This window comes from Somniosus microcephalus, chromosome 17 (genome assembly GCF_052327205.1).
Source record: "Somniosus microcephalus isolate GS21.2 chromosome 17, FLI_Smic_1.0, whole genome shotgun sequence".
NCBI classification, from domain to species: domain Eukaryota; kingdom Metazoa; phylum Chordata; class Chondrichthyes; order Squaliformes; family Somniosidae; genus Somniosus; species Somniosus microcephalus.
Genome location: NC_141003.1, coordinates 31,517,543 through 31,540,895, shown reverse-complemented (window position 1 = coordinate 31,540,895; position 23,353 = coordinate 31,517,543). Strand labels below are relative to the sequence as shown.

At 45.7% G+C, this 23,353-nt stretch overlaps 1 protein-coding gene across 2 annotated transcripts in view; it reads left to right on the top strand.

The window, feature by feature from the left end:
• Window positions 1–11,102: 11,102 nt before the first annotated feature.
• LOC147105616 (potassium voltage-gated channel subfamily A member 3-like) overlaps window positions 11,103–23,353 on the top strand; it is a 73,849-nt gene continuing 61,598 nt past the window's right edge. For both annotated transcript variants that reach the window (XM_086010156.1, XM_086010155.1), the window contains exon 1: window positions 11,103–15,219. In XM_086010156.1, coding sequence (XP_085866282.1) covers window positions 11,466–12,929 — 1,464 coding nt within the window. In that variant the 5' untranslated portion in view covers window positions 11,103–11,465 and the 3' untranslated portion in view covers window positions 12,930–15,219. The remainder of the gene's footprint in view (window positions 15,220–23,353) is intronic.

Here is a 23,353-nt window from a genome sequence, read left to right as displayed (position 1 = left end):
ACCTGTTTATTCCAACTCTTTGCTTCCTGTCTGCCAACCAATTCTCTATCCAAGTCAGTACCTTACCCCCAATCCCATGTGCTTTAACTTTGCACGCTAATCTCTTATGCGGGACCTTATCGAAAGCCTTCTGAAAGTCCAAATACACCACATCCACTGGTTCTCCCTTATCTATTCTACCAGTAACATCCTCAAAAAATTCCAGTAGATTAGTCAAGCACGATTTACCTTTTGTAAATCCATGTTGACTTTGTCCGAGCCTGTCACTGTTTTCCAAGTGCTCTGCTATTCATCTTTTATAATGGACTCTAGCATTTTCCCCACTACCGATGTTAGGCTTACCGGTCTATAATTCCCCATTTTCTCTCTACCAACTTTTTTAAATAGTGGGGTTACATTAGCTACCCTCCAATCCATGGGATCTATTCCAGAGTCTATAGAATTTTGGAAGATGACCAGCAATACATCTAATATTTCTAGGGCCACTTCCTTAAGTACCTTAGAATGTAGATTATCAGGCCCTGGGGATTTATCAGCCTTTAATCCCATCAATTTTCCTAACACCATTTCCCTACAAATACTGATTTCATTCAATTCCTCCCTCTCATTAGACCCTATGTTCCCCGACATCTCTGGGAGGTTATTTGTGTCCTCCTTTGTGAAGACAGAACCAAAGTATGTATTTAATTGGTCAGCCACTTCTTTGTTCCTCATTATAAATTCCCCTGATTCTGACTGCAAGGGACCTACGCTTGACTTCACCAATCTTTTTCTCTTCACATATCTATAGAAGCTTTTACAGTCAGTTTTTATGTTTCCTGCAAGCTTACTCACATATTCTATTTCCCCCCTCTTAATTAATCCCTTTGTCCTCCTTTGCTGAATCCTAAACTGTTCCCAATCCTCAGGTTTGCTGCTTTTTCTGGCCAATTTATATGTCCTCTCCTTGGATCTTATGCTATCCCTAATTTCCCTTGTTAACAACGGTTGAGTCACCTTTTTTGTTTTATTTTTATGCCAAACAGGGATGAACAAATTCTGTAGTTCATCCATGTGATCTTTAAATGTTTGCCATTGCCTATCCACCATCAACCCTTTAAGTAACATTCCCCAACCCATCCTAGCCAACTCGCACCTCATACCATGATAGTTTCCTTTATTTAAATTCAGCACCCTAGTCTCTGAGTCAACTACTTCACTCTCCATCTTAATGAAGAATCCTATCATATTATGATTGCTCTTCCCCAAGAGGCCTCGCAAAACAACACTGCTAATTAATCCTTTCTCATTATATAATACCCAGTCTAAGATGGCCCGATCTCTAGTTGGTTCCTCGACATATTGGTCCAGGAAACCATCCCGTATAGACTCCAGGAATTCCTCCTCCACAGTAGTGTTACTAATTTTGTTAGCCCAATCTATATGTAGATTAAAGTCACCCATTTTAACTGCTGTGCCCTTATTGCACGCATCTCTAATTTCCCGTGTAATGCCATCCCCAACCTTCAGCATTACTGTTTGGGGGTCTGAATACAACTCCCACTAACGTTTTCTGCCCCATGGTATTTCTCAGCTCTACCCATACAGATTCCACATCATCAGAGCTAATATCCTTCCTTACTATTGTGTTCATCTCCTCTTTAACCAGCAATGCTGCCCCACCTCCTTTTCCATTTTGCCTGTCCTTCTGGAATATTGAATATCCCTGGATGTTGAATTCCCAGCCTTGGTCACCCTGGAGCTATGTCTCCGTAATTCCAATTTCATCATATCCATTTACATCTATTTGCGCAGCTAATTCATCCACCTTATTACGGTTGCTCCTCGCATTAAGGCACAAAGCCTTCAGGCTTGTTTTTTTAACACTGTTAGCCATTTTAGGATTATTATTTACTGTAGCCCTGTTTGATTTACACCCTTGATTTCTCTGCTTTCCACTTTTGCATTTCTCCTTCCTGTCTTTTGTTTCTATCCTTGCTTCCCTTTCCTCTGTCTCCCTGCACAGGTTCCCAACCCCCTGCCATTTTAGTTTAAACCCTCCCCAACAGCACTAGCAAACACTCCCCCTAGGACATCGGTCCCGGTCCTGCCCAGGTGCAAACCGTCCAGTTTGTACTGGTCCCACCTCCCCCAGAACCGGTTCCAATGTCCCAGGAATTTGAATCCCTCCCCCTTGCACCATTCCTCTAGCCATGTATTCATCTGAAATACCCTTCTATTTCTATTCTGACTAGCACGTGGCACTGGTAGCAATCCTGAGGTTACTACCTTTGAGGTCCTATTTTTTAATTTACCTCCTAACTCCCTATATTCAGCTTTTAGGACCTCATCCCATTTTTAACCTATATAGTTGGTACCTATATGCACCATGACAACTGGTTGTTCACCCTCCCCCTCCAGAATGCCCTGCAGCCACCCCGAGACATCCTTGACCCTTGCACCAGGGAGGCAACATACCATCCTGGAGTCTCGTTTGCGGCCGCAGAAATGCCTATCTATTCTCCTTACAATAGAATCCCCTATCACTATTGCTCTCCCACTCTTTTTCCTCCAGTCCTGTGCAGCAGAACCACCCATGGTGCCAGGAAGTTGGCTGCTGCTGCCTTCCCCCAATAAGCCATCTCCCTCAACAATATCCAAAGTGGTATATCTGTTTAAGAGGGGGATGGCCACAGGGGACTCCTGCACTACCTGCCTGCGCCTACTACTCTGCCTGGTGGTCACCCATTCCCTTCCTGCCTGTGTAGCCTTTACCTGCGGTGTGACCAACTCCCTAAACATGCTATCCATGATGTCCTCAGCATCGCAAATGCTCCAGTATGTATTCATTCACAGCTCCAGCGCCGCAATGCCGTCTGTCAGTAGCTGCAGCTGGATGCACTTCCCGCACACATGGTCGTCAGGGACACTGGAAGTGTCCCTGATTTCCCACATAGCGCAGGAGGAGCATGCCATGGGGCTGAGCTGCCCTGCCATGACTTACTCTTTAATTAATTCAAATTAAATTAAATCAAATCAATACCACTACAATTAAATGATATACTCAAGGCCCCTTGGTTACTAGCACTCCCTGATACACAACAGAGACCTTAGAAACTATAACCACAAAAATTAAGACCTTCTAAATTGTATAAACTATTAATCTTAACTGTCAAACTATAGAGTAGTATAAATACCTGGCCGTATTCACCCAATCAGCTGCTTCCTCTTGCCCGCGTCATTTTTTGAATCATAACGTGGCTCCGGAACGGCACTGCCGGTCTGTGAGATCGGTAAGCCTCTGAAAGAAAGCCCGCGAAAGTGAGTTTAAGTACTCACTGTACTGCCACTCTCTGCTCCTCCTGACACTGTCCTCTGAAAGAAAGCCTGCGAAAGTGAGTTTAAGTACTCACTGTACCGCCGCTCTCTGCTCCTCCCAACACTGGCCTCTGTAAAAAAGCCCACGAAAGTGAGTTTAAGTACTCACTGCACCGCCGCTCTCTGCTCCTCCTGACACTGGCCTCTGTAAAAAAGCCCGTGAATTTGATTTGCCCAGTCAATATGTAGATTAAAGTCCCCCATGATTACCGTATTGCCCTTGTTACATGCACTTCTAATTTATTGATTGATACTGTGCCCTACATTACCACTACTGTTTGATGACCTATACACAACTCCCACCAATATTTTCCGCCCTTTGCTGTTTCTTAGCTCCACCCAAACTGATTCCAGTTCTACATCACGATCTGCTGAGCCAAGATCTTTTATCTCTACCATACCGATCTCATCCCTTATTAACAGCGCGACGCCACCTTCTTTTTCTTTTTGTCTGTCCTTCCTAAATGTTGAGTACCCTGGAACATTCAGTTCCCAGCTTTGGTTACCCTGCTTCTGTCTCTGTAATGGCAACTACATCATACCCATTTACTTCTATTTGTGCCATTAATTCATCCAACTTGTTGCGAATGCTACGTGCATTTAGATAAAATGCCTTCAACTTTGCCTGTTTAATATTTTTCTGTACTTTGACCCTCTTTACTATTGGCCTTTGTTTCTGCTCCCTACTAGTTTTACTGACTACTTTTCTAACTTGCACTTCCAGCTTTGTTTCTCTCCGTTCTGGGCCCACACTTAGGTTCCCAGCCCCCTGACAATCTAGTTTAAATCTTTCCCAACAGCACTAGCAAACCCCCCTCGCGAGGATATTGGTCCCGGTTCTGCCGAGGTGTAACCCATCCAGCTTGTACAGGTCCCACCTTCCCCAGAATCGGTCCCAATGCCTCAGGAATTTAAATCCCTCCCTCCTACACCATCTCTCCCGCCACGCATTCATCTGGTCTATTCTCCTATTTCTGCTCTCGCTAGCACATGGCACTGAGAGTAATCCTGAGATTACTACCTTTGAGGTCCTGCTTTTTAATTTATTTCCTAGCTTTCTATATTCTGCCTGCAGGACCTCGTCCCTCTTTCTACCTATGTCGTTGGTACCGATATGGACCATGACCTCTGGCTGTTCACTCTCCCCCTTCAGAATGTCCTGCAGCCGTTCAGTGACATCCTTGACCCTGGCACCAGGGAGGCAACATACCATCCTGGAGTCACGTCTGTGGCCACAGAAACATCTATCTGGTCCCCTTATGATAGAATCCCCTATCACTATTGCTCGCCCACTCTTTTTCCTCCCCTCCTGTGCAGCTGAGCCACTCGTAGTGCCACGGACTTGGCTCTTGCTGCATTCCCCTGAGAAACCATCTCCCCAGCAGTATCCAAAATGGAAAATCTGTTGGAGAGGGAGATGGACCCAGGGAACTCCTGCACTACCTTCCTAGTTCTTTTACCCTGTCTCCTTTTTTTCTACAGAAAATAACCCCGAACTGTACAATCTTTCCTGATAGGTATAACCTCTCAGTTCATTTGCTAATTGCATGCCCATTCTGCATGTTTATTAATGTCTTCCTGTATTTTGTCACAGTCCTCCTCTGTATTAACTATACCTCCCAATTTGGTGTCATCCACAAATTTTGAAATTGTACTTCCGATTCCTGAGTCCAAATCTTTTATGTAAATGGTGAACAACCGTGGTCCCAACACCAATCCTTGTGGAACACCACTTCTCACCATTTGCCAATCTGAGTGACTACCTTTTAACCCCTACTCTCTGTTTTTTGTTTCATAGTCAGCTTGCTATCCATTCTGCTACTTGTCCCCTGATGCTACATGTTTGAAGGCTTTTTGGAAAGCCAAATATATGACATCTACTACATTTCTCTTATCTACCCTTTCTGTTACTTCTTCAAAGAATTCAATAAGGTCGGTCAAGCATGACCTTCCCTTTTGGAATCTATGCTGACTGCTATTTATTATATTTTCAGTTTTTAGTTGTTTTACTGTTATATTTTTGAGTAAGGATTCCATTATCTTTCCTACCACCGATGATAAGCTAATTGGTCTATAATTCATGGACATGTTCTATCTCCATTTTTATATACAGAAATCACATTAGCTGTTCGCCAGTCCTCTGGCACTATTCCCTTTCCTAATGAATTTATATATATATATATATATATGTATTAGTGCCTCTGCTATCTCTTCCCTAACTTATTTTAATATGCATGGGATACAATCCATCCGGACCAGGGTTTTTTATCCTCTCTAGGTTTGATTAGTTTATCAATTATCTCCCCCCCTTTCTACCATAAATGTCTTGATATCTTTTTGCTCTCTTCTTCTAATGTCATGTCCACCATGTAGTCGCCATGATAAATACCGAGGCAACGTAATTATGTAATATTTCTGCCATTTCGCTGTCATTATCTGTGAGTTTATCATGGGTTTCCTTTAGCGGCCCTATCCCTATCCTGATTTTTCTTATGTTATTCATGTGTCTGTAGAATACTTTACTATTTCTTTTTATATTTCCTGATCATTTAATTTTGTAGTTTCTCTTTGCCTTCCTAATTGTTTTTTTTTACTTCTTTCCTAACATTTTTGTATTTCCTTTTATCATCCTCTCCTTTGTTATCTATGTACTTAGTGTATGCCTTCTTCTTTAGTTTCAGTTTTGTCCTTATTTCTTTATTCATCCATGGTGTGTCATTACTGGCTAGTTTGTTCTTGCTTTTTAGTGGGATATATTTCTCCCAGACTCTATTGGACACCATTTTAAATGTTTCTCACTGCTGTTCTTTTTCTTTGTTTTCCAGTTTATTTTCCCTAGTTCCATTTTCATCCTCTTAAAATCAGCTTTTTCCGAATTTATTACTTTGGTCTTTGTCTTTAAAGTAGTATACTAGATTTATCTGTTCCATGTCATTTATTATCTTATATACCTTTATAAGATCACTTCCTTTCCAGGCTGAAAGCTCAAGTCTCTCCAGCCTTCCCTAATAATTTGGACCCCTGACATTGGGAATCAACCTTAAGGTTCTTCTCTTCACTGCTTTCAGCACTTAAATGTATTGCTTATTTCTTACTGACCAGGACTGGACTTAGTATTCAAGGTGTGGTCTGCCCACAGCATTGTACTGTTTGATCATGACTTTCTCTCCCTCTGTTGGCTGTGTAATTCAACATTCTACTGCTTGTTTATTGCTGTTCTGCATTGGTTGGAAGAGGAGTTTCAACTCTTTCAGGATTCAATACCTTCAAAGAGAGGTAGGATGTTAATATATTGGGTGCCCCTGTGTTACTGAGTGAGAAACTGGGTAAGCATGACAAGGGCAAAGAAGGATACTTGTCTGCCTCCAAATTCTCCTTCCCCAACTCCTTTCACAGCCTTCCAGCCGAAAATGCTTGGAGTCACCTCCTCACAGGAGGACTGCTATTTTACAGCTGATCCCTCACCAATGGGCATCCAGTCACAGTGGTTGTGAGCTGCTGGAAGAACGTATAAAACATCCAGATGTTGGGCACCCGAACAGCCATGTGGCCTGTCCACATCCCTCTTTCTGTGATTCCAGTGCTGCATGTATATGAGTTCTTTCAACTTTGACATGTCACCATTAAAGGCACTTGTGTGTCCCAGAAAAAGTGTGTCCTACATCTTCTCTGCAATAAATGTGTAGAAAAGAGGAAACACTTGTTGCTATGTTTCTTTCTTGAGGATGCCCCTGCTCACAAGTTAGGTTTGGCCCAATGTGAACTGTGCTTCAATAGTAGGCAAAGCTACTGTGGCATTCCTCCTGATACCACAAAACGTCTTCCTCATCGGTTCCTACAAACACCATTCACTCCCTCAGCTACACCCATCCAGGTAACTTTCACCTGTTTTGACAGGAGAGCCTCCTTCCACTCCAGAAAGGCCATCTACTATCGGAAAACTTCCAAAGTTTTCTCAGTAAAAGGGAGAGTTTTCTTCACACTTCTGCTTTCAGTTATTTTTTGCTAGCACACATCTCTTGCCACTTTACCTAGAGCTCAGAACCGTTCCTCTCCAGTCAGCAGAAATTTTGGCATCGCAAAAGCTCACTTCACAGAATCACAGAAACCCCACAGTGCAGATAGAGGCCATTTCGGCCCATCGAGCCTGCACCGACACATATCCCACCCGATCCCCGTAACCCCTACACCAACACATATCCCACCCTATCCCCGTAACCCCATGTATTTAATCCCCCTAACACTAAGGGTCAATTTATCATAGCCAATCAACCTAATTCGCACATCTTTGGACTGTGGGAGGAAACCGGAGCACCCGGAGGAAACCCACGCAAACACGGGGAGAATGTGCAAACTCCACACAGTCGCCCGAGACCGGATTCGAACCCGGGTCCCTGGCGCTGTGAGGCAACAGTGCTAACCACTATGCCACCGTGCTGCCCCCTTTAATGGTAAGCAGTGGCCATTTAAAAAGCTGGTGTCTGCCTGAATTTCCTGCCCAAAGCCAGTCATGCTACTGCCCAGGCTCCCTGCTCTGATTTTTCAGGAACAGAAAGCATGTTAAACTGAGAAGGAGCTACTAACCGTATAAAATTTGGCAACGGCACCCATCCTATTTACTGGAAGAAACTCACCTGCACCTTGGGCGAGCACAGTCCTGACTTTATTAACACCATAAAATAGAAGCAATCTTTTCAAAAGCATGCATGAATTTATTTTTGAAAAATAAATAAGCCATACAATTAAATTAAAAATAAATTGCTTTTATGTCCTTCTAAAATCTTTCTCTTTCTCCACAATTCTCTTGAAGATGCTGGCTTTGCTACAGTATTGTTCCATCACCACAACTACCTTTTAGCACCTGGTGGTCATTCTTCACATAGGAGCCTAAACAGTGCCAGCAGACCATTCAACCATGGATGGGGTCGCCTGATATCTACCTGTCTATGTGCTCTTTCCAACAGGAGTCATTGCACAGCGACAAGGAACAGGAACCTGATTTAGTTTCTCCCCCTTCCCAGTCCAGTGGTGCTGAGGCCAGTTGAAGTATCTCTACCATTTCTCTACTGAGATTTGCTAACTCAACACAGACCAGGGGTCAAACCTAGGACCTGCCTCAGTGGCGGGCAAAATACAGCCCAAAGGATTCAATCTGACCTGCCAAGGCCTGGCTTCGAGGCCGAACATCTGCTGCAACTGAGTCCTAGCCTGACCCCGCCCCATGTAATGTCAGGAGGTGGATCATTGTCTCCGAGGCAGCAGGGAAGTCATAACCAAAAACAGAGGTGGGTAAATCGAATCTGCCATTCGCGACATCAATGTGTCATTGCTATGACGTCCCCTTGTAAGTTTGCAAAAATAAATCAACAATATTAGCACTGTGGACGCCTTCTGCTTTTAACAGCAGTATCTGCAGCACCAAACTCGGAAATGTCTGAACCAATTACGGGGCAATAGAAACTTATTGCATTATCTGCAGCTTGTAAATCGAATAAGTTATTCACACCTGAAACTTCAGTTTCTGCTCCGTCACTGCAAAGTGAAAGGTGAGTTACTCACTGTTTGTGGGTTCAGTTTCCATAAATCTGTGCAAACTTTCCAGATACAATTCACGATAACATAAGTACTTTAAATATATAAAATAACACCATTAGCAGCATAACTCGGAATTGACACAATCGAATCGATTGGAAGACTGTTTACTTAGAAATTTGTTTAAACTTGCACTGAGTTTTTAATCTCAACTTGTCTCTGAAGGAAATTTTGCGAGTAATTGAAAATGAGTCCTGGGCTTTATTTCATTCAGTGAGTTATAAAATGCTATTTTTGTTTAGTGGTGCAATTGAATGAAAGGTGTTGTCTGAATTCTGCGGGGGTACTGCCAGTCTCCCGGCGTAACTCTGACACAGACCCAGTTATGTCGGGTCCCTGCCTTTTCTGGGAGTTTCCTCAGTAAAGAGCAGGGGAGCTTCTCGCCCAGTGGTGGGCAAAATCTGGCCCACGGGCCGCTGGATGGGACAGAAATAGAACGCAAGCTGGAGCTCGAGCTGCACATTAGTCTGCGTTGAGTCTTGGCTGCTCATCTCGATGACTCTTTTACCGGAGAGCCCTGCGCTGCGTCTTTCCTCTCCCGGTACCCAGTGTATGACGGCTGGGGGGGTTCTCATCGCCATCTTAGATACGGGAGTGGATTCCTGCGCACAAGGACTCCCTGTAAATTGAGTTGGCCTGTTTCAAATTTACCAACTTAACACTTTGCTCTAACCAACGTGCACGGTCCCTTTAAATTTGTTGTGCGACAGGAGCTGGTGAGCGGCCTGCGCGGGACCTCGCGATTAGTGTGCGGCCGGCGGCTGTGCACCTTCGGGGGAACATTGGTGTGCGGCCCTCAACAGCTCACCAAAACTTGTTAAGCGGCCCTCCAACCCAAATAATTGCCCACCCTGACTTGCATGGTCTGCGGTGCTACACACTAGGTGGTGCAATTACCAAGTGAGCATTCAGGGAACTCATTTTCTTCCAAAAATAAAATGTTTGCATCTCCACCTGTGTTTCATTGCTTCTGTAAACAGACTGCACACAAAGTTGTTGTTGTTGTTGTTATATTGATTCTTTTTTTTAACGGTGGAAACTGCAGGTTTTTTTAATTGCCACGGTGAAGAGTGAGTTACCGAAACAGCTTTCGATCACAGAAGACGATAATTCAGAGCTGTACTTTTTAGTTTAGGAAAATAACCCTTATTTTTTTTTTTAAGTGGAAGGACTTTCCCAAAGAGAGAACGCGGGGGATTCCATCGAATTGGCCTGTTTTGAAACATTTCCATTTGTCCCAAGATGGAAAGAACTTTGCATTCATAAAAAAAAGTTGTCACCGCAGAGAAAGATGTCAATTGCTTACTAATACTTTACCAGTGTAGTTAGTAGCTAGGAGTTAGTAACTTATTAAGCAATGCTTCAGAAATGCATGGCCTTCGCAGCCTGCCAGCTGATGCTGGGATGGTGCAGGAGGTAGAGATGATAAAGATAATGCTGAAGATTAGAATGCATGTCCGGAATGAGACCTGTAATAAAACAGAAATAAAACCAAATTTCAACCGCAGAAGTCTAGACATTGAGGTAAAGGGCACAGGTTCTTATGCAATCAGTTTTCACGTGAATAAGCAAACAAATTTTATTGATTTGGGTGAGATAACAAAATATTTTCAGTGAGCTAATGACGGAGCTCACGCAGTTTCCTACTGAAAGCTGTGTTTGAAAGTGACGGTGCACCTGGAATTCACCACCAGACAGAAATGATGTAAGTTGCTGAATTGCTGGCTTTTGGCGCTGTGCCTCTGCCTGTACACGTTGACCATGTTTCTAATTCGTAAAAAGAATAGGTCCCACCGAGCATTGTCTTGGTTTCTCTGTCACACTGCCGCGGGCTGGAGAAAAGGGGGCCGTTTAATCTTCGTTTGTGAATGTATCTCCCCAGCCTGACCGCGCTAATGTAATTCGTGCCGTAACTTTAAATGTGCAACAGGGCACTGCCACTGAATCTATAGAGAAGTGTAACTATTCGAGATGAGGAGATTCTGACTTACAAGGGGAGGCAGTCACAGAAAGCTGGCACAGAAAGTCAGTCTGGAGTTTCACAGATTACATAAAGTGAAGGGGGTGTGGAACTGAATCCTGGTCAGCAATGTCAGTCATTAATAAGGGAAAGAGGGAGGCGGGGGATGCTCCATTGTTAACTCCGGCTGGGTATGAGCTGGATGGGCGATTGCTGCCAGTGTGTGAGGTTTGTTGCTTGGGGGAATGGGGCGGTTTTGTGCCGGGAGTCAGACGTGATTCTCTTCGTTGTCGAGAAACGTCGTCTTCACGTCATCAGAGGGGATGGTGAGTGGCTGAGCTATTTTAAATGCTGGGATTGTAGAGAGTCCCTGCCCATCTGTGTGTGTGTGTGAGAGGGAGAGAGAGAGGAGGTGTGGAGTCAGACTGCGAGAATTAACAGTCTGGGGCTGATCAGGGAAATGCGAGACGCTGCCCCGGGGAAAGTGGCAGATCGGAAAGAGACCCAGCCTGGCCCCAGCCATTCCTGAGGAGGAAGGAGATCGCCCCGGCTGAAGATGACTCTTGTCGCCGAAGAAAATATCGACGAGTCGGTGGCGTTGACCGCGCTCTCTCAGTGCAACTGCGACCCCGAGGAGCTGGGGCAGGAATGCTGCGAGAGGGCGTTCATCAACATCTCGGGGCTCAGGTTCGAGACGCAGCTCAGGACCCTGGCCCAATTCCCCGACACTCTGCTCGGCGATCCGAGGAAGAGGATGCGCTACTTCGATCCTCTTCGAAACGAGTATTTCTTCGACAGGAATCGCCCCAGCTTCGACGCCATCCTTTACTTCTACCAGTCGGGAGGAAGGCTGAGAAGACCTGTTAACGTGCCTGTCGATATTTTCCTGGAAGAAATCAAATTTTATGAGATGGGAGAAGAGGCCATCGATAATTTCCGAGAAGAGGAAGGTTTTATTAAAGAAGAAGAACGCATTTTGCCTGCCAACGAGTACCAGCGCCAAGTTTGGTTGCTGTTCGAATACCCGGAGAGCTCGGGAGCTGCCAAAGGGATTGCCATAGTCTCCGTCCTTGTCATTCTCGTCTCCATTATCATATTTTGTTTAGAGACCCTGCCTGAATTCAGAGAAGATGCCCGCCTGGACCTGGTGAAATCCGCTGCCAATGGCACAGAAACCCTGGGGTTGAACCCGTTCACCGACCCCTTCTTCATCATTGAGACTCTGTGCATTGTCTGGTTCTCTTTCGAACTGTTAGTGAGATTTTTCTCCTGCCCCAGCAAACCTGGCTTCTTCAAGAACATCATGAACATCATTGACATTGTAGCCATCATTCCCTATTTCATCACTCTGTTCACCGAGTTAGTGCATCACCAAAGCAACGGGCAACAAACGATGTCCTTGGCCATCCTCAGGGTCATCCGGCTTGTTCGAGTGTTCCGGATCTTCAAGCTGTCCAGACACTCCAAGGGGCTCCAAATCTTAGGGAAAACCCTGCAGGCCAGTCTGAGGGAGCTGGGCTTGCTCATGTTCTTCCTCTTCATCGGGGTCATCTTGTTCTCCAGCGCCGTTTACTTTGCCGAGACAGACGATCCGGACTCGGGCTTCGCCAGCATCCCAGACGCCTTCTGGTGGGCAGTGGTCACCATGACGACGGTGGGTTATGGAGACATGCATCCCGTCACCATCGGAGGCAAGATCGTGGGTTCCCTGTGTGCCATCGCCGGGGTGCTGACCATCGCCCTGCCCGTGCCCGTCATCGTGTCCAACTTCAACTACTTCTACCACCGGGAGAACGAGCACGAAGACCACGCCGAGTACATACACATCAGCAGCGGCCAGCAGCCAGATTCTCTCGGCCAACTCAAGACCAGCAACCAGTCCCTCAACAAAAGCGAGTACCTGGAGGCAGAGGACAACGTGGATGCGCTGATACTGGATCATCACCAGTCCCCCGACTACACCCCCACCAAACAGAGACCCTCAGGCCCCCAAACCCGGAAAATGTTCACTGATGTATGATCAAAGGGAAAGGAAAGAGTGGGGTGGAGAGGGGGAACTAAATACAAACTGAGAAACTCCATCCGGTGCTTTAAGTCACATTAAAATCAAACATTGTCTGATGAGTCTCACCAACCCATGGAAGCTAAATATTTTTGTACAAATATATCTGTGGCAGGATCAGATCTAGGCAGGGGGAGCGTGAGATTGCAAAACAGTCTTCCCTTTTTCTTAGCTTTGCTGTCAACATGTCTAGTCCTTGACATTTTCTGCGGTTTAATGCGACCTGCTCGCCATTTGTTTTGCTCTCGTTTTGACACGTTATTAACTGTTTAACCCGCAATATGTGCCAGTTAAATTGAGGAAAAACGAAGCAAAGAGCGATTTTTTTTTTTTAATGGCCAGCTTCGATCTCTCCTCCTCCCAGCAATTCTGTACCAAACCATAGTCAGGCACCATCAGATGGGTGGGGGTGGTGTTCTCCCGAATGGGAGCTTGTATCACCACGGGGAGGGGACTCAGAGCACCATAATACGCCCCCCTTCTCAGCCAGGGATAGTGCCTGACCTGGGGAGAAAATAAGCGAAGGTTTAAAAATTTCAAAACAAAAGGAAAACGATTGCAAGAAAAGCTGACGGGGGCGGAGGGGAAGAACCAAATAGCAATCAAATAGAGAGAGAGAGAGAAAAAAAGGACTAAAACAATGTCAAGATTACAACCCGAAGGAAAACACGCAGCTGTTGCTGTGTTCTGCAATACTGGAAATATAACAGGAAGTCATTGCAACCACTCATCCGACTCTTGTTGGCCTGCTGTTGTGTCAAACACTTATTCATTACGATAGCTGTGGCTTAATTGGATCAATTTAATGTCGTTATCGCCCTGAACTGTAAAAGGGAAGACTAGAAAAGTCAGTAAGCGCGTTTGCTTTTCATCATCATCGACATTCTGTGTATTTTTTATGCCAAAATTCACATTGGTGAAGACATGGGGACCGTTACCTTAATGCACATGTGGATTATGTTTACATTCGCGCCACAATTCCGTCACATTTGACAATTACTGTTTCCCCCGCCTCTAAAAAAAAACATCTTTAAGTGCCTGCCTGAAAAAGAGACAAAATATAGGCCAGGTGCGAGCCGAGGGGGCTGGGTTTGCAGCGGGCGGTGTTACCGGGGGAGAGCGACTCGCCAGCGCCTCCCCGCGGGACAACTTCGGCAGCGTCGGCGGTTGCCGTGGTAACCTTCTGGACTCTTCTCCAGTCTGATAGTCGGAGGAGTCAAACATCGCTTAATTTGCAGCATCGTCCTTAAAAGCGTTCCATAAATGAATCATTGCTCTTATTATATATCTATATATATTTAAAACCCTGAAGTTCGCTGCTGTGTTTAGAAATGGTGTCCACAGCGACCGCATCCTGTGGAATGGGATCCCTTTTCTCTGTATTTCATGGCTCGCTCAATGCGTTGTTTTTTTACCCCTCGCCAAAGGGACTTGTTTCTAACACGCACCCAAATGCATTGAGATAGTCAAAACCAAATGTCAATGCAATTCAAGATGTGAGCGACCAATCACCATTTGCCAGCTGCAGATTACCCAACTAAATCATTGGAAATGAGGAAAGATTTCTTTCAGTTATAACTGGCGTTAAAAAATCAAATATCAGCACCTATGTTTTATTATGTATATGTTCCAAGGCCCGATCATTCGATATAAATACAAGTTGTTGTTGTTGGTGGTGATGGCGAACACATTTCAGGCAAACTCAGGGTCGGCAGATTAACAATGGGATCGCGGGGCGAGTCACATCTCGTTCAAATCAGACCAATGCCCAGAGTTGGGCCGCTCCCTGGTCAACAAGAGGCAACACCACCCATTGCACAGGAACCCCAACTCAGTCCCTAAAAGGCCAGGAGTGGGATTTCTCACTGGAATTAGTTACTAAAGTCCCTGTCAAAGGGTGAATGACTTTTCCTTTGATTCGATCAGGGCGTTAGGCCGCCACACACATGTGTGACTGGGGGATCTCTGAAGTGATTGCTGACAAGTCCCAGTGTGACCCTCGGTGATCACAGGATACCAACAAATGGGACACTGACCTGCTTGCAATCCCCAAGTCCGCTTTGCAAGCCTGTGAGGTGTAACGAAAGGACTAATGCATACAACCAAACGTCCTTGGAAGTCACGGCGAAAGAAAACAGGTTCCTACTGATCGGGAAACCAGGATTCACAAAGGAAGGGAAGATAGTTCACGACTTGGCTCTAAAGAACACAGTGGAGTTGCCAGTTTGTGGGAGGCACGGTGTGAAAGGTGAGTGTAACCACATTTAATGGTTATAATTACAGTACAAACATCGCTTGCATCCGTATACATTGAGATTCCTATACTATAGACCATCGATTTCAGTTAATTCGTAGTGATTTAGGGTAATTCCAACACAAGGGAGCGTGTTTAGTATCTTTGTGGTCTTTGTGTGCTGCGCTGGCCATGTCATATGTAGGTAGGGACATTGTGCACGTTTTTTTGTTTTTGTGTGTATATCTTCCGTATGTTGATTTTTTTAAATTAGAAATCGTTTTCTTCAGACGCGCGAAATGCGGCGTTTCTAAAGCTTTCTACACCATTGCATTAAGCAAGGATGCGGGTGAGCGGAGATATCGCTGTTACCGGTTTGTGGTCGAATTCAAACCACGAGGCAGCACCAGGCTGCGATTATAAATTTACGGGCGGTTCTATAGAGGGTGATGGATAACCTTTTGTCCTTTGAGAGATGTAAATGTCGAGCATTCCCTGCCTGCAATTGTTCCGCTGACGACAGTGCTAACAATACCCAGCATGTGTGTGCGACTCCACTGCCTCCACAAGTATATGTGAAAGCCGCTTCCATAGGCCACCAGCAGACCGATCAAACCCTTTACAAGTCACCAAGTGACTGCTCAGCTAACGCGAGAGGCTTGCCATTCCGTGCCGGCGTCTGACATCTCGCGCGTGTCAAAACCCCAAACACACGCGGAGTTATTTTGTTTCGGAAGTGCGGAGAAGCTGATGGTTAAAGAGGTGAAATGTGTCGGAAAAAAGGGAATCTCATCGCGTTCCTGCATGCTTGCTTTCCGTAACGCTGTGTTCACTCGATGTATTTCTATCCTCATTTATTGAGGGGTTGACCAATGGAACCGTGCCCAAATGAAACTGGAATACTCGAACGCCTGAGATTTTCCCTGCATGACGAGGATACTTGTACACTGATTTAACCAGGGTTGGAAACATAATATTACAGACAGCGGTCCAGAGAGATCAAACACAAGTGGGCCGAAGGGCCTCTTTCTGTGCTGTAAAACTCTATGACTCTATGACAAGTGATCCGGATTTAAGTTTACAAACTTCCATTGATATAATGTATTAAACTACACGGGGAGACATACCACACATAGCGGGTGCAAATGACAGTTCCATCGATGAAGTATAGGTCCGGATAAAATAATGCTGCTTCATCTTAGGAGGCACTAGTCCCGACTGTACATTTATAGGGCATTTATACTGTTTATCGTAGGTGTGATGTGACTTTCCCCTGATATCATAGAATCATACAACACAGAAAGCGGCCATTCGTCCCATCTTGACTGGGCCGGCTCTTTGAAAGAGCTGTACAATTAGTCCCATTCCCCTGCTTTCCCCCCACAGCTCTACATATATTTCCCTTCAAGGATTTATTCAATTCCCTTTTAAAAGTTACTGTTGAATCTGCTTCCACCGCCCTTTCAGGCAGACCATTCAGATCATAACAACTGGCTGCATAAAAAACAATCACCTTCCCTCTCTGTTTTGTGCCCATGCAGTATAGTCCTTGTTTGAGGTCACTAATCTGTGTGTAATGACGTTTGCAGGCGATGTGAAAAAGGTAATATTGCTTGAGGACTGCAACAAGTGCAACGGCATCTTGTTAAACTTAAATGTTGCACATTCAAACGATTCCAAGTGGTTTGGTGGGCTGCTCTTGTCTTCAATATCTGTACAGAGCCAACAGGTCAGTGAAATGTTTTAACAGTAAGAATTTCACGAGCCTTCCAAGGCCAGTGAGCGCATGTGCCTGAGAGAAATGGTCCTTCAGGGTCAAGAAAAGCAAGGAGGTAATGTTGAACTTGTAGAAAACCTTAATTAGGTCACCTTTGGAGCATTTAGTGCTGTTTCGGCCGCTTCATTATATAGGAATGATATAAAAGCAATGGGAAAAGTACCGCATGGATTCACTAGGATATTATCAGGGCTAAGCGGTTAAATTATGAAGCGGTACTTTAGAAGTTAGGGCCTTTTTCACTAGAGCTGAGAAGGTTAGGGGGTGACCTGATAAAGGTCTTCAAGAATATGAAAGGTTCTGATAGGCTAAATAGTGATTGTTTCCACTGGTCAGTGAGATGGTAACAAGAGGACACAAATTTAAGATAATCAGAAATAGAATTACAGGGGAGATTAACAAATATTTCTTTACATAGAAGGTGGTTAGATTGTGGAAGCCTCTGTCATAAAGCATTGTGGAAGCAGTCTGTAATTTAAAAGAAAATGAATCAAGTAGAAAAAAGGAATAATAAAATATATGGGGAGCAAGCAGGAGAGTGGGATTAGACTAGGTGAATCATCTGTAAAAAAAACACTAGCAACAGAGCTGATAAGCCAAATAACCTCTTTCTACTCTTCTGATTGGCCAATTAGGATGACACTGGGTTGCCCTAGTTTCATCAACCCAAATAATAAGCTGTTTCTGAGCAGAAACATTCTGTGATTCTAACAGTTGGAAGGCAGGATCGTCCAAGTAAAACATTAAAAAAAAAGTCTTTGGCTTTCCATACAGCGTCTGTTTGCTATGGGAAATGAGTGACTGGGAGACTGCTCAGGCGCTGCAGCCACATTATGGGGCCTAAACCTCATTTGGTCCCTGAAAGCCCCAACAACACTTCCCTTCCATTTTAAGTGCATAGGGCATGCAGTAGTCCTTAAGCCTCTGTGCTTAATTATAGGAGGAGCCGGTGCCGATGCGGATCAGTGCAATGGGCGTCTGCCGTCACATTATTGGTCCCATGGCACCAGTGTGGCAGGAGACTGTGCAATCAGTAGATTTCTTTAGAGCTGTACAAGTTTCCCAGAACATTTGTACAGAATTAGGATTAACTTCTTCAAACCCTGAGAACTTTGTAAAAACAGGAAGCTTTTTAAGCCCTTAAAAGTGTCAGCTGAGCTCAGCTAACCCCAGAGTCAGTGGGTTGAAGGTTAATAATTCAGTGTAGTACTGACGGAGTACTGCATCGCAATAAATGCCACCTTTCACGTGAAATGTTGACCAAGGCCTTGTCTGCCCGCTCAGATGGATGTAAAAGATTCCATGGCACTATTTAAAGAAAAGTAGGGAGTTTTCTGGTATCCTCCCTCAACCAATTCACCCCCAAAACCCAGATTAACTGTTTGTGGTATCTTGCTGTGCACAACTAGCCAGTGCATTTGCCTATGTAACAGGTGACTGTCTACATTTCAAAAGTGAATAATTGGTTGTGAAGCATTATGAGATGTCCTGAGGATGTATTTAGGTGATTATGTAAATGGAATTTATTTTCTTCTTTCTTTACAAATCACCTTTGGCATCAACAGTATAAAGGCAGCAGCAGCAGTTGTTCAGATATCTCAGTCCTGGTACGTTGTAGATATTTCTGATATTCATATGTTAATATATCACGAAAAATGTAGGTAGCTCAGTGAGCCATAATACAATCCATTGTGGCAATTGGAACTCATGGGAGCTGTGTTGGGCCTATTAGTACTTATCATACATTGGCTATTATTTAAACCTTATTAAATTAGCTGAACCTTGATCGGGCTCATTATTACCTGGTTTATACTTTGAAAATACCAGAATTAGTTCATCATGTGAACGATTAAATGTAAATTGATCTCAAGTTCTGAATTTGGACACATCCTGCAACAAAGAGCATCAGTTTAAGTTTCATCATGGCATGAGCTCAGAGACACAACAATATAAATACTGGGGGAATTTAGTACCTGCAAGAAAAATGTCTGATTGGCACACAGTGTGGTGTATCACTGATCCACCTAGAGGAGTCAGTATTAGCAAGGCATTTGATGTTGCTCCTATTTTTTGAAGGGATTAAAATGGGACCTCTGTGACTCAGTGAATTGCAACAGTATCTTTTTGTCTTTGTTTGCATCTAATTCAGATTGAAGGAAAGTAAAATTCTCTCTCTTTCAAGGCTGTAAGTATTCCACGTGATATGAGTTTCGAGTGGGTGAGAATCTATTGGACAAAACGGTAATTTGTCACCAATCAGTAATAGATCTTCAGTGTCACTTATGAGGTTGCAAGGATGCTGGATTGAAAAATGGATACTGATTCAGTAAGGGTTGTTTTTCTGAGTTTGAACATGTTTTTGGGACAGCATTATGGCATTAGCCCACGGTATAATAGGCTTGGTTCTGACAGTGAGGGGGAGTTCTTCTGTGTGCTATGTACAGTGAACTTATAAACTCAATCTCCTATAAATGTATTTATGATTTCACTATACATACATAGAGTGTACTGATAAAGCTATCAGTATGTATGTCACAGTATTGCTCTGTGTATGGTTGGTGTAAAGGCGTCATGGGCCAAAGCTGCAAAAAGTAGCTCTGGTTTCCAGGCAGTCAAACTACCCCTCACCTTATCCCTTTAAAAGCAGGGGCACAGAGAAGGCATTGTGGAGCTGTCAGAAACACATGTATTCACATGCATTATTTTGGGTGACAGAGTTCTAGATTTCCACTAACCTTTGTGTGAAGAAGTGCTTCCTGCCATCACCCCTGAATGGCCTAGATCTCATTTTAAGGTAATTGCAAAATACTGCGGATGCTGGAAATCTGAAATAACAACAGAAAAAGCTGGAAATACTCAGCAGGCCAGGCAGCATCCGTGGAGAGAGAAACAGAGTTAACGTTTCAGGTCTGGGACCCTTCATCAGAACTGGAAAAAGCTGGAGATGTAACGGATATTAAGCAGGTGCAGAGACAGAGGGAGGGGGGGCGTTAGGAGGGGAGGAAGAAATAGAAAGAACACCCTGTACTTTTGTAAGAGGCAGGAAAGATAAAATGTTGCAAATGGGAATGGCAAAAATCATACTGCATGAAAAATGGGGGCAGGATAATTATCTGAAATTGTTGAACTCAATGTTGAATCCGGCAGGCTGCAAAGTGCCCAATCGAAAGATGAGGTGCTGTTCCTCGAGCTTACGTTGAGCTTCATTGCAGCAATGCAATAGCCCGAGGACAGAGAGATCAGAGTGGGAGTGAAGTGGTGAATTAAAGTGACAGGCGACCGGAAGCTCAGGGTCACCCGTACGAACTGAACGGAGGTGTTCTGCAAAGCGGTCGCCCAATCTGCGTTTGGTCTCCCCAATGTAGAGGAGACCGCATCGTGAGCAGCGAATACAGTATATTAAATTGCAAGAAGTACAAGTAAATCGCTGTTTCACCTGGAAGGGGTGTTTGGGGCCCTGGACAGTGGGAAGGGAGGAGGTAAAAGGGCATGGGTTGCATCTCCTGCGCTTGCACGGGAAGGTGCCAGGTGAAGGAACAGGGCTGTTGGGGGTAATTGAGGAGTGGACCAGGGTGTCGCGGAGGGAGCGGTCCCTTCGGAATGCTGAAAGGGGAGGTGAGGGGAAGATGTGTTTGGTGGTGGGATCACATTGGAAGTGGCGGAAATGGCGGAGGATGATCCGTTGAATGTGGAGGCTGGTGGGGTGAAAGGTGAGGACAAGGGGAACCCTATCGTGGTTCTGGGAGGGAGGGGCAGGGGTGAGAGCAGAAGTGCGGGAAATAGAACGGACACGGTCAAGGGCCGTGTCAACCACAGTAGAGGGGAATCCTCGGTTGAGGAAAAAGGAAGACATGTCAGAAGCACTAGTATGGAAGGTGGCATCGTCAGAACAGACGCGGCGGAGACGGAGAAACTGGGAGAAAGGAATAGAGTCCTTACAGGAAGCGGGGTGGGAGGAAGTGTAGTCCAGTTAGCTGTGGGAGTCGGTGGGCTTGTAGTGGATGTTTGTTGAAAGCCGATCGCCAGAAATGGAGACGGAGAAGTCAAGGAAGGGAAGGGAAGGGAAGAGTCGGAGATGGACCATGTGAAGGTGAGGGCAGGGTGGAAATTGGAAGTAAAGTGAATGAACTTATCCAGTTCAGGGCGAGAGCAGGAAACAGCACCAATACAGTCATCGATGTACCGGAAAAAGAGGTGAGGGAGGGGACCTGAGTAGGACTGGAACAAAGAATGTTCCACATGTCCCATGAACAGGCAGGCATAGCTAGGGCCCATGCGGGTTCCCATAGCAACACCTTTAATTTGGAGGAAGTGAGTGGAGTCAAAGGAGAAGTTGTTCAATGTGAGAACAAGTTCAGCCAGGTGGAGGAGGGTGGTGGTGGATGGGGACTGGTTGGGCCTCTGTTCAAGGAAGAAACAGAGCGCCCGAAGGCCGTCCTGGTGGGGGATGGAGGTGTAGAGGGATTGGACGTCCATGGTGAAAAGGAAACTGTTGGGGCCAGGAAACTGGAAACTGTTAAAGTGACGGAGGGCGTCGGAAGAGTCGCGAATGTAGGTGGGAAGAGACTGGACAAGGGGAGAAAAAATAGAGTCGAGATAGGAAGAGATAAGTTCCATGGGGCAAGAACAGGCTGAAATGATGGGTCTACCAGGGCAGTCCTGTTTGTGGATCTTGGGAAGGAGGTAGAAGCGGGCTGTGCGGGTTTGGGGGACTATGAGGTTGACGGCCATGGAGGGAAGATCTCCAGAGGAGATGAGGTCAGTGACACACTTGGAAACAATGGCTTGATGTTTGCTAGTGGGGTCATGGTCCAGGCGGAGGTAGGAGGAGGTGTTGGAGAGTTGGCGTTCAGCTTCCGCACGGTAGAGGTCGGTTCGCCAAACAACAACAACACCACCCTTATCAGCAGGTTTAATGATAATGTTAGGGCCCACGGAACTTATCTCTTCCTATCTCGACTCTATTTTTTCTCCCCTTGTCCAGTCTCTTCCCACCTACATTCGCGACTCTTCCGACGCCCTCCGTCACTTTAACAGTTTCCAGTTTCCTGGCCCCAACAGTCTCCTTTTCACCATGGACGTCCAATCCCTCTACACCTCCATCCCCCACCAGGACGGCCTTCGGGCGCTCTGTTTCTTCCTTGAACAGAGGCCCAACCAGTCCCCATCCACCACCACCCTCCTCCGCCTGGCTGAACTTGTTCTCACATTGAACAACTTCTCCTTTGACTCCACTCACTTCCTCCAAATTAAAGGTGTTGCTATGGGAACCCGCATGGGCCCGAGCTATGCCTGCCTGTTCATGGGACATGTGGGACATTCTTTGTTCCAGTCCTACTCAGGTCCCCTCCCTCACCTCTTTTTCCGGTACATCGATGACTGTATTGGTGCCGTTTCCTGCTCTCGCCCTGAACTGGATAAGTTCATTCACTTTACTTCCAATTTCCACCCTGCCCTCACCTTCACATGGTCCATCTCCGACTCTTCCCTTCCCTTCCTTGACTTCTCCGTCTCCATTTCTGGCGATCGGCTTTCAACAAACATCCACTACAAGCCCACCGACTCCCACAGCTACCTGGACTACACTTCCTCCCACCCCGCTTCCTGTAAGGACTCTATTCCTTTCTCCCAGTTTCTCCGTCTCCGCCGCGTCTGTTCTGACGATGCCACCTTCCATACTAGTGCTTCTGACATGTCTTCCTTTTTCCTCAACCGAGGATTCCCCTCTACCGTGGTTGACACGGCCCTTGACCGTGTTCGTTCTATTTCCCGCACTTCTGCTCTCACCCCTGCCCCTCCCTCCCAGAACCACGATAGGGTTCCCCTTGTCCTCACCTTTCACCCCACCAGCCTCCACATTCAACGGATCATCCTCCGCCATTTCCGCCACTTCCAATGTGATCCCACCACCAAACACATCTTCCCCTCACCTCCCCTTTCAGCATTCCGAAGGGACCGCTCCCTCCGCAACACCCTGGTCCACTCCTCAATTACCCCCAACAGCCCTGTTCCTTCACCTGGCACCTTCCCGTGCAAGCACAGGAGATGCAACACATGCCCTTTTACCTCCTCCCTTCCCACTGTCCAGGGCCCCAAACACCCCGTCCAGGTGAAACAGCGATTTACTTGTACTTCTTGCAATTTAATATACTGTATTCACTGCTCACGATGCGGTCTCCTCTACATTGGGGAGACCAAACGCAGATTGGGCGACCGCTTTGCGGAACACCTCCGTTCAGTCCGTACGGGTGACCCTGAGCTTCCGGTCGCCTGTCACTTTAATTCACCGCTTCACTCCCACTCTGATCTCTCTGTCCTCGGGCTATTGCATTGCTGCAATGAAGCTCAACGTAAGCTCGAGGAACAGCACCT